This window comes from Gymnoscopelus braueri (genome assembly GCF_963280865.1).
Source record: "Gymnoscopelus braueri genome assembly, chromosome: 3".
Classification (NCBI taxonomy): Eukaryota; Metazoa; Chordata; class Actinopteri; order Myctophiformes; family Myctophidae; genus Gymnoscopelus; species Gymnoscopelus braueri.
Window position 1 is genome coordinate 21,122,622 of NC_137612.1, and position 13,380 is coordinate 21,136,001.

Genomic DNA, 13,380 nt, shown 5'->3' on the forward strand with positions numbered 1-13,380 from the left:
CCTGACTTGTCTCATAGCACACCGGTATGCCTCGAACTACTATTCTAAAGGCCATGACACACCAAACTGTCCTGATTATTACAGACTACAGTATGTCAGGAGATCAAATTGAGAGGCGTCAGTGTTAAAAGGTGCTCTAGAATAATAGCTGACAATCAGTTCTTGGCGTTTTTCTGCACTTTGTGTGAGAGGAAATAAATCTACCCTACTGGGGGAATACATGAATGGAATGAATAACATTATACTGTTTGGTTATCGTCCTCGCAAAAAGACGACTCTGTAATGAATGCTGCTCTTTGAATTGTTGAACACCCATCAGTGGGCAGGGCCTTACAACATTTTACGTGGGTTTTGTTCGTCTTCAACATTGACATTGATATTAAACTTGACGTGTGTGATTGTCAGAAGTGAACGCATAATAAGTGAACGTCTTTCTCTCTCTCACTCCCTCACTCTATGCCTCACTCGATCTTTCTCTTGGTGTGGGCTGTGCTTTCTGTGCTAGGGGAGTGAAAACTCACGTTTGACCCAGATCATACAGATATAGCTCACTACAGGTACAGGTCAGGAGCTATATCAACCATTATAAATAAAAAAATAAATAGAAAAATTTGTCATAATCTGGTCAATCATGATGTTCTTTTGCCAGAAATGAGTACATTTGTGTAGTCTGTGCATGTCTCTCTCTCTCTGTCTCTGCTGTCCACATAAGTTTTCTAGTTCACACTGGACAAATGCGAGATGGAGCTCTCCAATCCACCCCATCCCCTCTCTCTTATTGATGCATTTCGCCAGCAATTCAACATTTGAATTGGGTGACCGATCCACACAGATGCCTCACTACCACCATTTGCACAGTACACACACACCGCATATTCTTTGACCGATTGACACTAATCAAAGTGTAATTCACCCTTAAATGCCGAACAGTCTGAACTTGTGACGTACCAATACCATATACCTCCTATCATAGTGACTTAATATGTAATCACCCAGCTCAAAATAGAAATTGTGCTGCGCCTGATGTGACTGCAACTCAATAACCAGGAAAAGTATTGTTAAGAGAATGTGAAACATCTTGATAATCTTCTGGGTAATCCAAGTTTTTTGCAGTTAATACAACGTTTTAGGAGGAAATAGGCCTATCTATGGTACTCCAACTTCAACATATGTACCATATTCTTTACATCCAATTCCATGACTAATATTGCAGTACTCTTAATCATAGTATGAATGCTCTGAACATTACACACATTACACCTCTTCATACTGTACCTACACCTTAGCGTCCTACGCCGTTCCTCAATCAGTTGAGAGTTGTCCACTGCTTTTGGGGCAGGTCCTGGCCAGGAATGTCCATGGGGTCATCGATGTATTTGTTGGTGATTGGTGATAGGCGGTGATCTTGCTTCGTTCAGCAGTCTAATGGTAGCCGGGTGGAATGAACCTGGCATGGTGTTGCCCTTGATACTGCAGTTCTTTCTACTCTATTTCCTTTCCTCATCCCTTTCCTGAAAACTACAAATGTACAGATGTGGCTTGTATAACAAAAATATTTCACCCACCTGTTTATCATCAAAATCAGTAACTGATGCTCATTTTATAGCCTATGCAACTTGTCCATCTGACTACTAATCCTATCCTGTGTGTGTGTGTGTGTGTGTGTGTGTGTGTGTGTGTGTGTGTGTGTGTGTGTGTGTGTGTGTGGGTGTGTGTGGGTGTGGGTGTGGTGTGTGTGTGTGTGTGTGTGTGTGTGTGTGTGTGTGGGTGGGCGGGCGGGCGTGTGCACGCGTGATCCTCCTCTCTAGGTAATCCATCCCAGCCCACGTCGCTGCATTACATGAATCCTTATCAGATGAATGCCTATGCCATGGCTCTTAAGGCTGTGGGTGAGATCATCCAGGACTATGACAGTGACAAGCTCTTCCCTGCGTATGGATTCGGCGCCAAGCTTCCCCCAGATGGAAAGATTTCCCACGGCTTCCCACTGGTGAGAGTGAGAAAAAAAAACACACGTGTCTCTGTCTGTCTGTCTGTCTGTCTGTCTGTCTGTCTGTCTGTCTGTCTGTCTGTCTGTCTGTCTGTCTGTCTGTCTGTCTGTCTGTCTGTCTGTCTGTCTGTCTGTCTGTCTGTCTCAGTCTGTTTCCACATTGCATTTGTTTACAGTATTGATAAGTGAGGTATTTCTGAGAAAAGTTAACAACTGTGTACACTGTATTAGGTAACTAACTAGACCTAAATGTAACTCGATAAGTAAGGGAGCCTGGAGGCTCAGTGCACAGACCATTAGGCTCTTAGTGACTGCGAAGACCAGGGATTGGAAGAATCCAACCATTCTTGTGTCACATGTCTCTGCTCTCTCTCTGTCCTAGTCCTCATTATTGCAAAATAAACCCCAACAAACCCATGACTTAAAGGGCAAGACCACTTTGGTGGCGTAGTGGGTTGTGTACTTACCTTGCCATGATGTAACTCCAAAGGTGGACAAGAAATAAAAAAATCACACCCAGTGTGAAGTGGGCGGTGTGGTCACAGTGGTCATCACAGTGATGGAAGTTCACTTAAAGAAAAGTAATATTGTGGACCAACCATTGTACACCCCTAACTTAAAAAAAACATAAATATGTTTTTTTTAAGTGCATAGTCCTATGTATAGGGCTATGCACATGTGTCATGTGTCACTAGCCAATCACAGTCCTGAATAGTCCTGAATTGGCCACCATAGTGTACAATGGTGGCCAATCACGGTGCAGGGTTAGGGGGTACAATGGTGGCCAATCACAGCGCAGGGTTGGGGGGGTACAATAGGTGGGGGGGGGGGGTACAATGTGACTGCGAAGACCAGGGATTGGAAGAATCCAACCATTCTTGTGTCACATGTCTCTGCTCTCTCTCTGTCCTAGTCCTCATTATTGCAAAATAAACCCCAACAAACCCATGACTTAAAGGGCAAGACCACTTTGGTGGCGTAGTGGGTTGTGTACTTACCTTGCCATGATGTAACTCCAAAGGTGGACAAGAAATAAAAAAATCACACCCAGTGTGAAGTGGGCGGTGTGGTCACAGTGGTCATCACAGTGATGGAAGTTCACTTAAAGAAAAGTAATATTGTGGACCAACCATTGTACACCCCTAACTTAAAAAAAACATAAATATGTTTTTTTTTAAAAAAACATAAATATGTTTTTTTTAAGTGCATAGTCCTATGTATAGGGCTATGCACATGTGTCATGTGTCACTAGCCAATCACAGTCCTGAATAGTCCTGAATTGGCCACCATAGTGTACAATGGTGGCCAATCACGGTGCAGGGTTAGGGGGTACAATGGTGGCCAATCACAGCGCAGGGTTGGGGGGGTACAATAGGTGGGGGGGGGGGGTACAATGGTGGCCAATCACAGTGCAGCGAATGTCGATGTCCAAACCTCACATATAGGGGCGGTTTCACCGCCCAAAAATAATTTCTCCAGTGATTACAAACTGATAATTCAATTCCTCATTGACTTACATTATACACTGAAGCAGATCTCAAAGTCACTCTTTTAGCACATAAACGAACGCAAACAAAGCTGATTCAGACAGTATAAAACACCACCAAACCCAGTACTGTTTGTTTATTTTTATTTAACGTTCGACGTTTTTTTGACGGGCGCTACTTTTTCAATCCGACAGGTTTTCCAATCGTGCTGTAACATATATATACTGGTGTAATATATATATATATATATATATATATATATATATATATATATATATATATATATATGTCACATGCAAGGCCTTGTTGGTCGATGAGCCCAGTTCCATTTTGGATTTATTGGATTTAGTTTCCATGCCTGAAGTTTGGCTACATCTATTCCCTGAGTAGGCTAATACCAGTTGGACTCCATCAGAAAAAGACACTTCTACAATAAGCAAGAACTTGACAGTGATGCACTGCTTGTTTTTCTACCCTTCCTTCTTAGACTAATCCGTTTCCTTCAGTACCTGAATTGCATAGTTTTGACAAGTGAGTGGGTAGAGAGGCCTTCTGGAAATCGGAAGGTCACCTGTCAGCCCCCCGGGCCGCCCAGTCTATGTCTAAGGGTGGATTCAGACTGGGTCCGATTGATTCAAACCGTTCCCGAGTACGATTGGCCTCTCCCAGCTGGCCAGCATTCACATTGGCCAATATTCTTCCGTACCCGAGTACATTTCATTCAACAGTAATGGTAAATATGCGCTGTTGACTATGGGGCTTTGGGAGATAGAGAATGTCATTCACAGAAGAAGAGTCACTTGTCAGAGTGTAGAGTGAATAATAAAGTTTGACTGTGTTCTTGACGTTGTCTTGAGTTATAATAATAACAGAACAACAATACACAACCAAAGCAGTGTGTGCGTTGGTCTTCGAAACCTCAAAATGTAACGTTGTCTCTGTTATTGTCAATATGATAGTGACGTCACTGACGCACCCTTGGTATTTTAGCAGTGACGTCACAGACTAATCCTTGGTATATTCATCCTAGCGGCAGCGTTACGCTACACATGTGTTTTTTGTTTAGGTTTTTTCACGGCTCGCGCTACTCAAACACTAGCAGGATTATTATTTCTTGTCAACATTCAAGTAGAACTATGAGAAGGTATAACCCAGCTAAAATAATATGTCATTATAAAAATATATAAATGATATATGATTAGCAGTCCACTTCCTCCTGTCGGTACGGATGGATTAACATTGCAACGTACCGTACACGAGGACGCATCAATTGCACCCGAGACTACCTCGGGAGGCGGTCCCGAGTACGGTACGGTGATCCGTTCCGGGGAACGGTACGCTACATTCACACTATCACAACATCTGCCATGTGGTCCGGGGTGCGCACCCGGGACCATAGTCTGAATCCGCCCTAAGTGTCCCTGAACAAGACACTTAACCCCTAAATGCTCGTCGGGCGCTGTATTAGCACCCATTTCTCCTAATAGTTAGGATGGGTAAATGCAGAGGAAGAATGTCACATACAGTATGTGCAAATGTACAGTGACAAATACCCCAAAATAACAACTAAAATGGAACTCAATTATTATTATTTATTATTGTAAGGCACCCCCTATGAAGCCTATAGCTCAAAGCTATGATGAACACAACACAGAACTGGCACAATAGGCCAAGGCACAAAGACAGGTGAACAGAGAGAATAATTACTGCGCAGTGGGAACGTTCAAGCTCACAAGGCGGAGTAGCCTTATGAGTGTTTGAGCAAGGTAGAGGAAAGGAGGACGAAAACACTGTGAGTCACACAGCACCTCCATGCAGGAAGTGGAAAACAATCTGTTTGATAGATTTAGGGGGAGTTATGGTTGAAGGCGAACAGAACAGAGCGCACGACCAGACAGGCAAACAACAGGACAGAAATAGTCTTTGAGGACACGGTGTTCTCGCAATTATCAAAGCCGCAAAAAAGACACTTCGATTCCAAAACTCTTACAGTATTTGTCTGCACAAATAATTCAGAGGAAATTGATTGAGTAGTGGGTGGGGGTGGGAGAGACTCTTGGAAGCACATAAAAAGAGCCTTGCTTTTAAAAGATGCATCAGCCAGGTCTTTATCATAAGACAAAACATCTCACTAAAACACCCAAACTCCTCTGGCCTGAAACCGCCGCGCTATTTTCATTTCCTTTTTGTTCTTCCTTTTCCCGAGAACCTGTGGTCGACTGTACTGTCAGTGTCTGGCTTGTCTATATGCCTCTCTCTATGTTGGTTTCCATATGGGTGGCCATATCAGCTTTCCCAATTAGAATTCACCCCAGCATGACAAAGCCTAGAGCTGCGTCATGCAAAGGCAACTCTAACTAGACGCGTCGCAATTCAGGGCAATTGCAAAGTGTGGTTGCGCCGACGCGAGTCGCGGGTCGCTGCCGCCGGGACTCGGGGAATAAGCTGGGAGGAATACCGTCGGAGGCCGCGTGACGTGCCATTCGAATCGGGTGTCAATCGGATCCTGCCTTCGTGATACATGCCGTTTTGATTTTAGGAAATAGGCCCCTCCCACAAATGTAAAGGGCCAATCATATTGTCTAGTCACTCCTGATATCACTTTTATTTCATTTTGAGAGGATTGATCCCCCCAAAAATCATATTTTTGCATCAAACGGTTACGTTTTGTGCATTTGTGGCGCCCCCTATGGGTCAAAGTGGAAATACTTTTGGGGATTCGTTGAGTAAACCACCCTCGATATGTGACTCAAATTTGGGATTGACTGGACGTTTCGTTAGTGATTTGTGGCCTTTTTTGTAAAACGGTTCCCTTCCGCTAACTTTGGAAGCCATTTACGGACGAACGGTATGGACTATCAAAATTCTGTTTCACTCCAGATTATCGCATGGGTCCAGAGATCATGTGTACCGATTTTTGTGAAATTTGGAGAAAATATGTGGGAGGAGGAGCTAAAAGTGTGTTTTGAAGAAAATTCAAAATGGCGGAAAATCTATCCTGACGCAAATGGGCGTGGCCTATATGGGGAGTTGCGTCATGACCCAAGGAATCTAGGGGGGAAAAGATTTTTATTCTAGGACCTACGGTTCAAAAGTTATAGGCCAAAAACGTAAAGTGGGCTGTTATAGCGCCACCATGAGGCCGAATGGTGTGATTATTTATTTAAATAATTTCGGACTAAATTATAAACCTCCCCTCCAAATCTGGTAACTCTAGCTCTTACGGTTTCTGAGAAAAAAATACTTGAATTTGAGTTTTTTCACTTTTCCATTAAAGTGGATGGGGACATTTAATGCACTAATAAATCAATATCAATAAAACTATCCAACCAATCTCTTAACAAGATACAAGCACACGATTCCCGGTGAGGCCGGTCATTTTGACATATGGCACTAAATTGGGAAAAATAAACTGTGGGAGGAGTAGCGAATAGAAAAAAAGTTTATCTAGAGATAAAGTTTCTGTAAAACAATAGTCTGGTTGCCCATTCGGGCAACCACACTAATTACCAAACTATTGTTAAAAGACTGAGGGAAGAACAGCATGCCTTTTAGAGTTCCCCCCTGCTACATTTGAGTCTTTGAATTTGAAAGATCAGATAAATGCTGTATTTTGGAAATTGCACTGGTTACTCATGGAACTGTGATAAAGAGAACAATATTTGGTGCTTGCAAGATGTCAAAACACACCAAAATAAACAACACAGAAATATACTATTAAATGTGCAAAAAGGAATCAAATGCCTCCACTAAATCTTACAAAAGTGTACTGTATACATTGGAGCTGGTCTTGAAATGACCCAACAGCAGCATCAGGCAACTCCTAACTAATCAAACAAAGAACACAAGAACCTGGGATGAGAGGGACGGTTTGTAGAAATAAACCAGAGGGAAAAAAAGACTGATCTGATCAATAAGTAATATGCAGTAAAATGAAGAGTCAATCTCAATCAAAAAAAAAAGAGATCCTACTGATACTACAAAATGAATTTCTGTTCACCCTTACCAAATATATAATGTATATAAATGATCTATTAATGTCTGCCCGTCCGTCCGATGAGACTGGATGGACTGGATAAGAAAATAACCTTGAAATAGAAATGTTTGCTCTACTGCAATTGAATGTAAGTGGGTTAATGTCTTTCCAAATGAAAATTTCAGCAGTAATTACCCACTTCTGTTAGGGTGATGACCTTATTTCTTTTAATTTCCTTTCTTCACAGAGAGAGAAGAGGGCTTCTCACTGGTTCATCACATGTCTGTTGAAATTATATTCAGTACATAGTGTGAAAAGCCTGGGTTGAGCGCAGACTGACTCACACTCATTAGTGAATAAGCCGAGTAAATCTGAGCTCGATTGTTTCTGATCTCCGATAATGTGCTGTTAGAGTTGTTCTTTGCAGAGTTATGACTCTTGAGTATTGTAAAAGCAAGGTCACAAGGGCCAGGATGTATTCAACATGAGTAAAAGAGACGTCAGCTACAGATTTGTATTCACTTTTCTTTGTATAATATGAAGAGTATGCAAGTTCTTGACATGTTGCAAGGGTGCCTAAATGGTTTCTTACATTATACCTTTTGACTACCTTTTGAAGTCTTTCTCATCAGTGAACAAACCCTGAATAAGATAAGATAAGAAGATAAGATTGCACGATATAACATGACATAATATAACATATTACCATGCATAGCTTCACAATGCCTGCACAAATTCAGCAGTTGTGCTCTCTGCCATAGAACTTCAACACGGAGAACCCAAACTGTGTGGGTATCGAGGGGGTGCTCGAGGCCTACTTCCAGAGTCTGCGCAGCGTTCAGCTATATGGCCCCACCAACTTTGCCCCCGTCATCAACCAGGTGGCACGGTGAGGCACGCCCACACATCACAACACACACAGGATACATATGCACAGCAACACCAACACGTGCATGCGCGCACACGCACACGCACACGCACGCACACGCACACGCACACGCACACGCACACGCACACGCACACGCACACACACACACACACACACACACACACGTCACACACTGTATACCCGTATGCTGTGTATTCACAGTACTATGTAAGATAACTAATATTATACCAATACTCTCTCTTTCTCTCTCTACACACACACACACACACACACACACACACATTTCCATTTGTTTCACTTGCGTGTCGCTTGTCTTTTTCCATCAAGGGATTCCAGTTACTTATGCATGCACATTATGTATTCATGCTGCAATACATGAATACATAACACATATCTGAAGACATGTGGAATGCGGAATGACCCCCCCCCCCAAAAAAAAAGAAAAAGAATCAGGACTGCAGTCTCCCCATTTTCTGCCGCAGTCTTAAAACTCTTCAGCTCACCCCTAAACAATTCCTTGTATCACTTCTTGATGCCTATTATTTTGAGAAAAAAAAACTATTCTATGCAGATGTTACTTGTTCACATAAGCTATCCTCCTATAATTTGAGTAACCTCTGTCTGTCCGTCCGTCCGTCCGTCTTGGGGTGTCTTCGTCTGTGCCCGATCAAACTGCGCATGCGTCGCATCCAATCCAGCCGCGACACACACGCTGGCTCTGTGTGTGCGCATGCGTCGCATCTACAGCCCCACAGCGTTACACTGTTGCACACACCACAGCGTTACACTGTTGCACACACCACAGCGTTACACTGTTGCACACACAGAACACTCGCCTCCGCGGCCGTGTATGCACGTTGGGGAGGCACGTGTCAAAATGTACATTATTTGTGTTCGTGCGACGGCCGCGTATGTGTGTCGCGCTAAACGTTGCGTGTGTGTGTGTGTGTGTTTGCGACGGGACCCGGGGGGTTCCGCGACGGGGGTGTGTGTGGGGGGTTGCCCGTGGGGGGGGGGGGGGGTTGCCCGTGGGGAGGGGTGCCGCGGGGGGACCCGCGGGGGGACCGCGCTACAGGACGTGCAATAACCCCAAGTTTGCAACTACTTTCGTCTTTCGAGAGAGAGAGAAAGAGAGAGAGAGAGAGAGAGAGAGAGAGAGAGAGAGAGAGAGAGAGAGAGAGAGAGAGAGAGAGAGAGAGAGAGAAAGAGAAAGAGAAAGAGAAAGAGAAAGAGAGTTTAAAAAGGTTTGAGGGCAGTTCAAGAGGTAATAGCTCTCCCTCTCTCTCTCTCGCTCTCTTTCTCCCAACCTTAATTTTGACGTAATCTCCCTGTAGACTTAATTATTATACTGGCAGAAAGAAAGTATTGATACATTAATAAAGAAACAGCACAGTACGTGGTGGAGCGGGACTTGGAAGTAAAGAGGGGGAAATACATTACAATACATACACTATTCTGTAACACAAAAAAGAATAGTGTCAAATATGGATACATAATGAATAATACAATAAATATGAAAAGGTAAGAGAGGAAATAAGAAGCATGTCCCTTAGCAGAGATTTGTATCTGCTTTGGTCTATAGGATTCCCATAACCACAAACTCATAATAATTGGCTTAGTGAACCTACATGCATGGCTCAAATGGTCCATGCATTCTTAATAACAACACTGAATTGCTGGGTCCGTTGGCAGGATTTAGTCTGAGCTGCCGAATCCCCTGTGTTAGCAATAGACAGTAGAATAGTTTGTCATACAGGAAAGTTGGGTCTCAAGAAAGTGAAACTGTTGTAATAAGTTCCCAGTGGTGTAATTCCACGGTCACTCTCCAAAAACAATGGGATTACATGCCGAATCCACCAAAGCATTCCTGTAAGAATGAATGCAGTTATTTGAAAGAATAGGTATTACGCCCAGTCTACACCAATGATTTGCAATAATGCAACAACACCGTTGCAATACGTTGCAGAGAGACATTGCAGCAGTCTGAATTGCCCTGTTGCAGGTTGCTGCAGTTTTGGGGATTCTGGTGGAAGTGGTTCCAAGTTGAATCTCGCTGCATCGCAAATCATTGGTGTGGACTGGGCTTTAGAAGGTGTGTTTCATGTAGGTAGGTGTTACTGTGTGCCAGCATGGACAGCTCCTGTACACTGTTAGCTTCATGCTGGCACACAGAAACTACTGTTTACCGATAAAATGTGAAAAGGGTTCATTGCTTCGGGAGTGGTTTCATCTGGAATTTTACTAATTAAATTATCACTTCACTAAAAACGTGCTCTTGCACTGTTATTTTTCGAGGTGTTGATTTTTTTAATGGACTTCTCTGGTTAAGAGCTGCTGTCATATTTTTAGACACTTCATAAAGCAATAATACCAGCATGGTCGGTGGTTGTGTTATCAAATTAATGCAACACAACTCTGCTGTTTGAATGGACACTGAGAGAGAGGGAGAGAGAGAGAGAGAGAGAGAGAGAGAGAGAGAGCGAGCTACCTCTTGAACTGTCCTCCAACTTTTTACCAGCTGCTGCAAGCGCTGGTCTACACACAGTCAGACCTCATCGTCATCCTACAAATTTGCATCATGTTTAAAAATGTGCATTATGTTCGACATGTTTTCAATCATTGGCTGTCCTGGCTGTCATTCACTCCTTTAAGCCAATGGGGACACTTCCCCGTTTTGCCTGTGTGCCTATCCTTTAAGCCAATGGGGAGACAGCCCGTCCTCCGCAGTACCCCCCCTCCCCTCCCCTCCCAGAGGAAATCAAGGCTCCTTTCTTCAACAACAGTACACTGCAAGTGCAACTTAGCCTCAGACTACACAGAGTTAGTCTATGCTAGCGTGCTTCCTCGACCTAGTTGGGCTATTAAGTTATTATTTGGCCATGTTCACCCTGACTTCAATCTTCGCTATTGTTGGGAAGACCCGTGTGGTGTCTAAAAAGGTTGCCACCACTTATATAAAAAACATAATTAGCGTTTAGCGTCGCACATTCAATGTTGCCAGATTTGGTGAGAAGTCAGGCTACAGTGTTAGCCTAAATGCTAGCGTGCTTCCTCAGACCTAGTTGAGCTATTAACTTATTATTTGGCCATGTTCACCCTGACTTTAATCTTCGCTATTGTTGGGAAGACCTGTGTGGTGTCTAAAAATGTTGCCACCATTTATATAAAAAACATAATTAGCGTTTAGCGTCGCACATTCAAACAAGCAATCAGGTTTATGAAAACAATCACACACACACACACACACACACACACACACACACACACACACACACACACACACACACACACACAGACACACACACACACACACACACACACACACACACACACACACACACACACACACACACACACACACACACACACACACACACACACACACACACACACACTGACAAGCCGCACACACACCACACACGGCACACACACACACACACACACACACACACACACACACACACACACACACACACACACACACACACACACACACACACACACACACACACACACACACACACACACACACAGACAAAATACAGCATGCAGCTGGTAATAATATGACTGTCAAGTCATTTATTCTTGTTTAAACTCTCTCTTTCTGTCTGTCTGTGTCTCTCTCTCTTCAATGGCTTCCTGCATGGCTGCTCATCTCATCCTTCTCCGGTGGTTTTACTACTCTTTCTTGGTTGTGGGTTTCCGGTGCACTAGATTGCTGCAGTAGAAACTTATGGAGGGGAAACACGGTTGAGGAGGGCTGAGGGATGACTTCCCTCAGCCTGAGTGAAGTCATCCATGTGGAGGTTTGGTTGAGCAAATCCACACTGGAATACTCTCTAAGTCACATAACCCACAGACAAGTCCCCCCTCTGGCACTGAGTTGGAGTAACAAGTGCCATCCTCCAGCTAGAACAAGAACCCTGCAGCCAAAAGGCACAGATTCTCTGTCTCTTGTTTACTGTCAAGTGACTTCTCTTTTATTTCACCCCCATTTAGTCTAAGCACATACAGTATGTGTGACTAAAGAGGCACACCGTAAATATCCACCAGGCCGGGTGGCCTACCCAGCACTGTATATGGGGGTACAATGACCACGTATGTCATGGCAGTATTGCGTTGATTAGACTCTGTACTCGGCGTATATATATTGATAATGTCTTTTTAGAATAGGTGTGGTAATATCGGCATGGAAAGCTGTCGTCCTAGTGGCTTTGTTTGAGTAACGGAGTTCAGAGTTACGGAGTGGCATAATGTTTGTCACAGCAGCAATGGATGCAGGAATTATGTTATTGCATGTAACAATGTTCCACAATGATCTTCTTCACAGCATGATAAAGTAGCAGAAGGCATGCCCCAATAGTAACACTGTCTGATGCAGCAATATCACACTGCGTTCTGTCTGTCTCCCTGTTTGTGTTGCAGGGTGCGTGCATGTGTGCACAGCGTACAGTAGGTGTGGCAATCTCTCTGTTGCTGTGGTGCGCACGCATCGTAGGTATATCACAGTCTCTCTGTGCCAAAGGTGTAGTGAAGATTGACGCTGATGGGTGTAGTAGTTTGCGAGATTAGCTCTGGACACAGAAACACTAGCCTCGATCACCAGACTTTTATTGTTTAGTTTTGCTAAAAAATAAAAGCCTGGACCATCGCGTCGGTGTACCCGGTATGAGGAAGTGTTCATTTCCCCAACCAACCGGAGTGCAGTGGGAGTCGCTCGTAATGTTGTGTTAACGGGGCGGGGGTTGACGGACAGATCGGTGAACCAATGAGATCAGGCGCAATCTCTCTCCGGCTCTATACACCCGCCCCTCTATACACGAAATCAGGAGCGTTGGGGCAGCCTACAGAAACACAGACACAGGGGTGAAAACATAATCTCCGGCAGCGGCCTTTGGCCTGTTGGAGATAATTAGGCTTAAGAAGCTGTGGTGTGTGCATGTACTGTGTGTGCTGTATGTGTGTGAGAGTTCTCTCTGTTCTTCTTCCTTCCTCCACCTTTTTCCTCTCATCTTCTCTCCCAGCCTACAATGTCAGA

The 13,380-nt window shown here is 43.9% G+C and overlaps 1 protein-coding gene across 1 annotated transcript in view; it reads left to right on the forward strand.

The window, feature by feature from the left end:
* Window positions 1–13,380, forward strand: part of LOC308081852 (copine-9-like) — a gene marked incomplete at both ends in the record, with an annotated part of 117,445 nt that overhangs the window by 88,052 nt on the left and 16,013 nt on the right. The window contains 2 exon segments of the mRNA XM_080423472.1: window positions 1,809–1,990; window positions 8,215–8,342. Of these exon segments, the coding sequence (XP_080279598.1) occupies window positions 1,809–1,990; window positions 8,215–8,342 (310 nt within the window).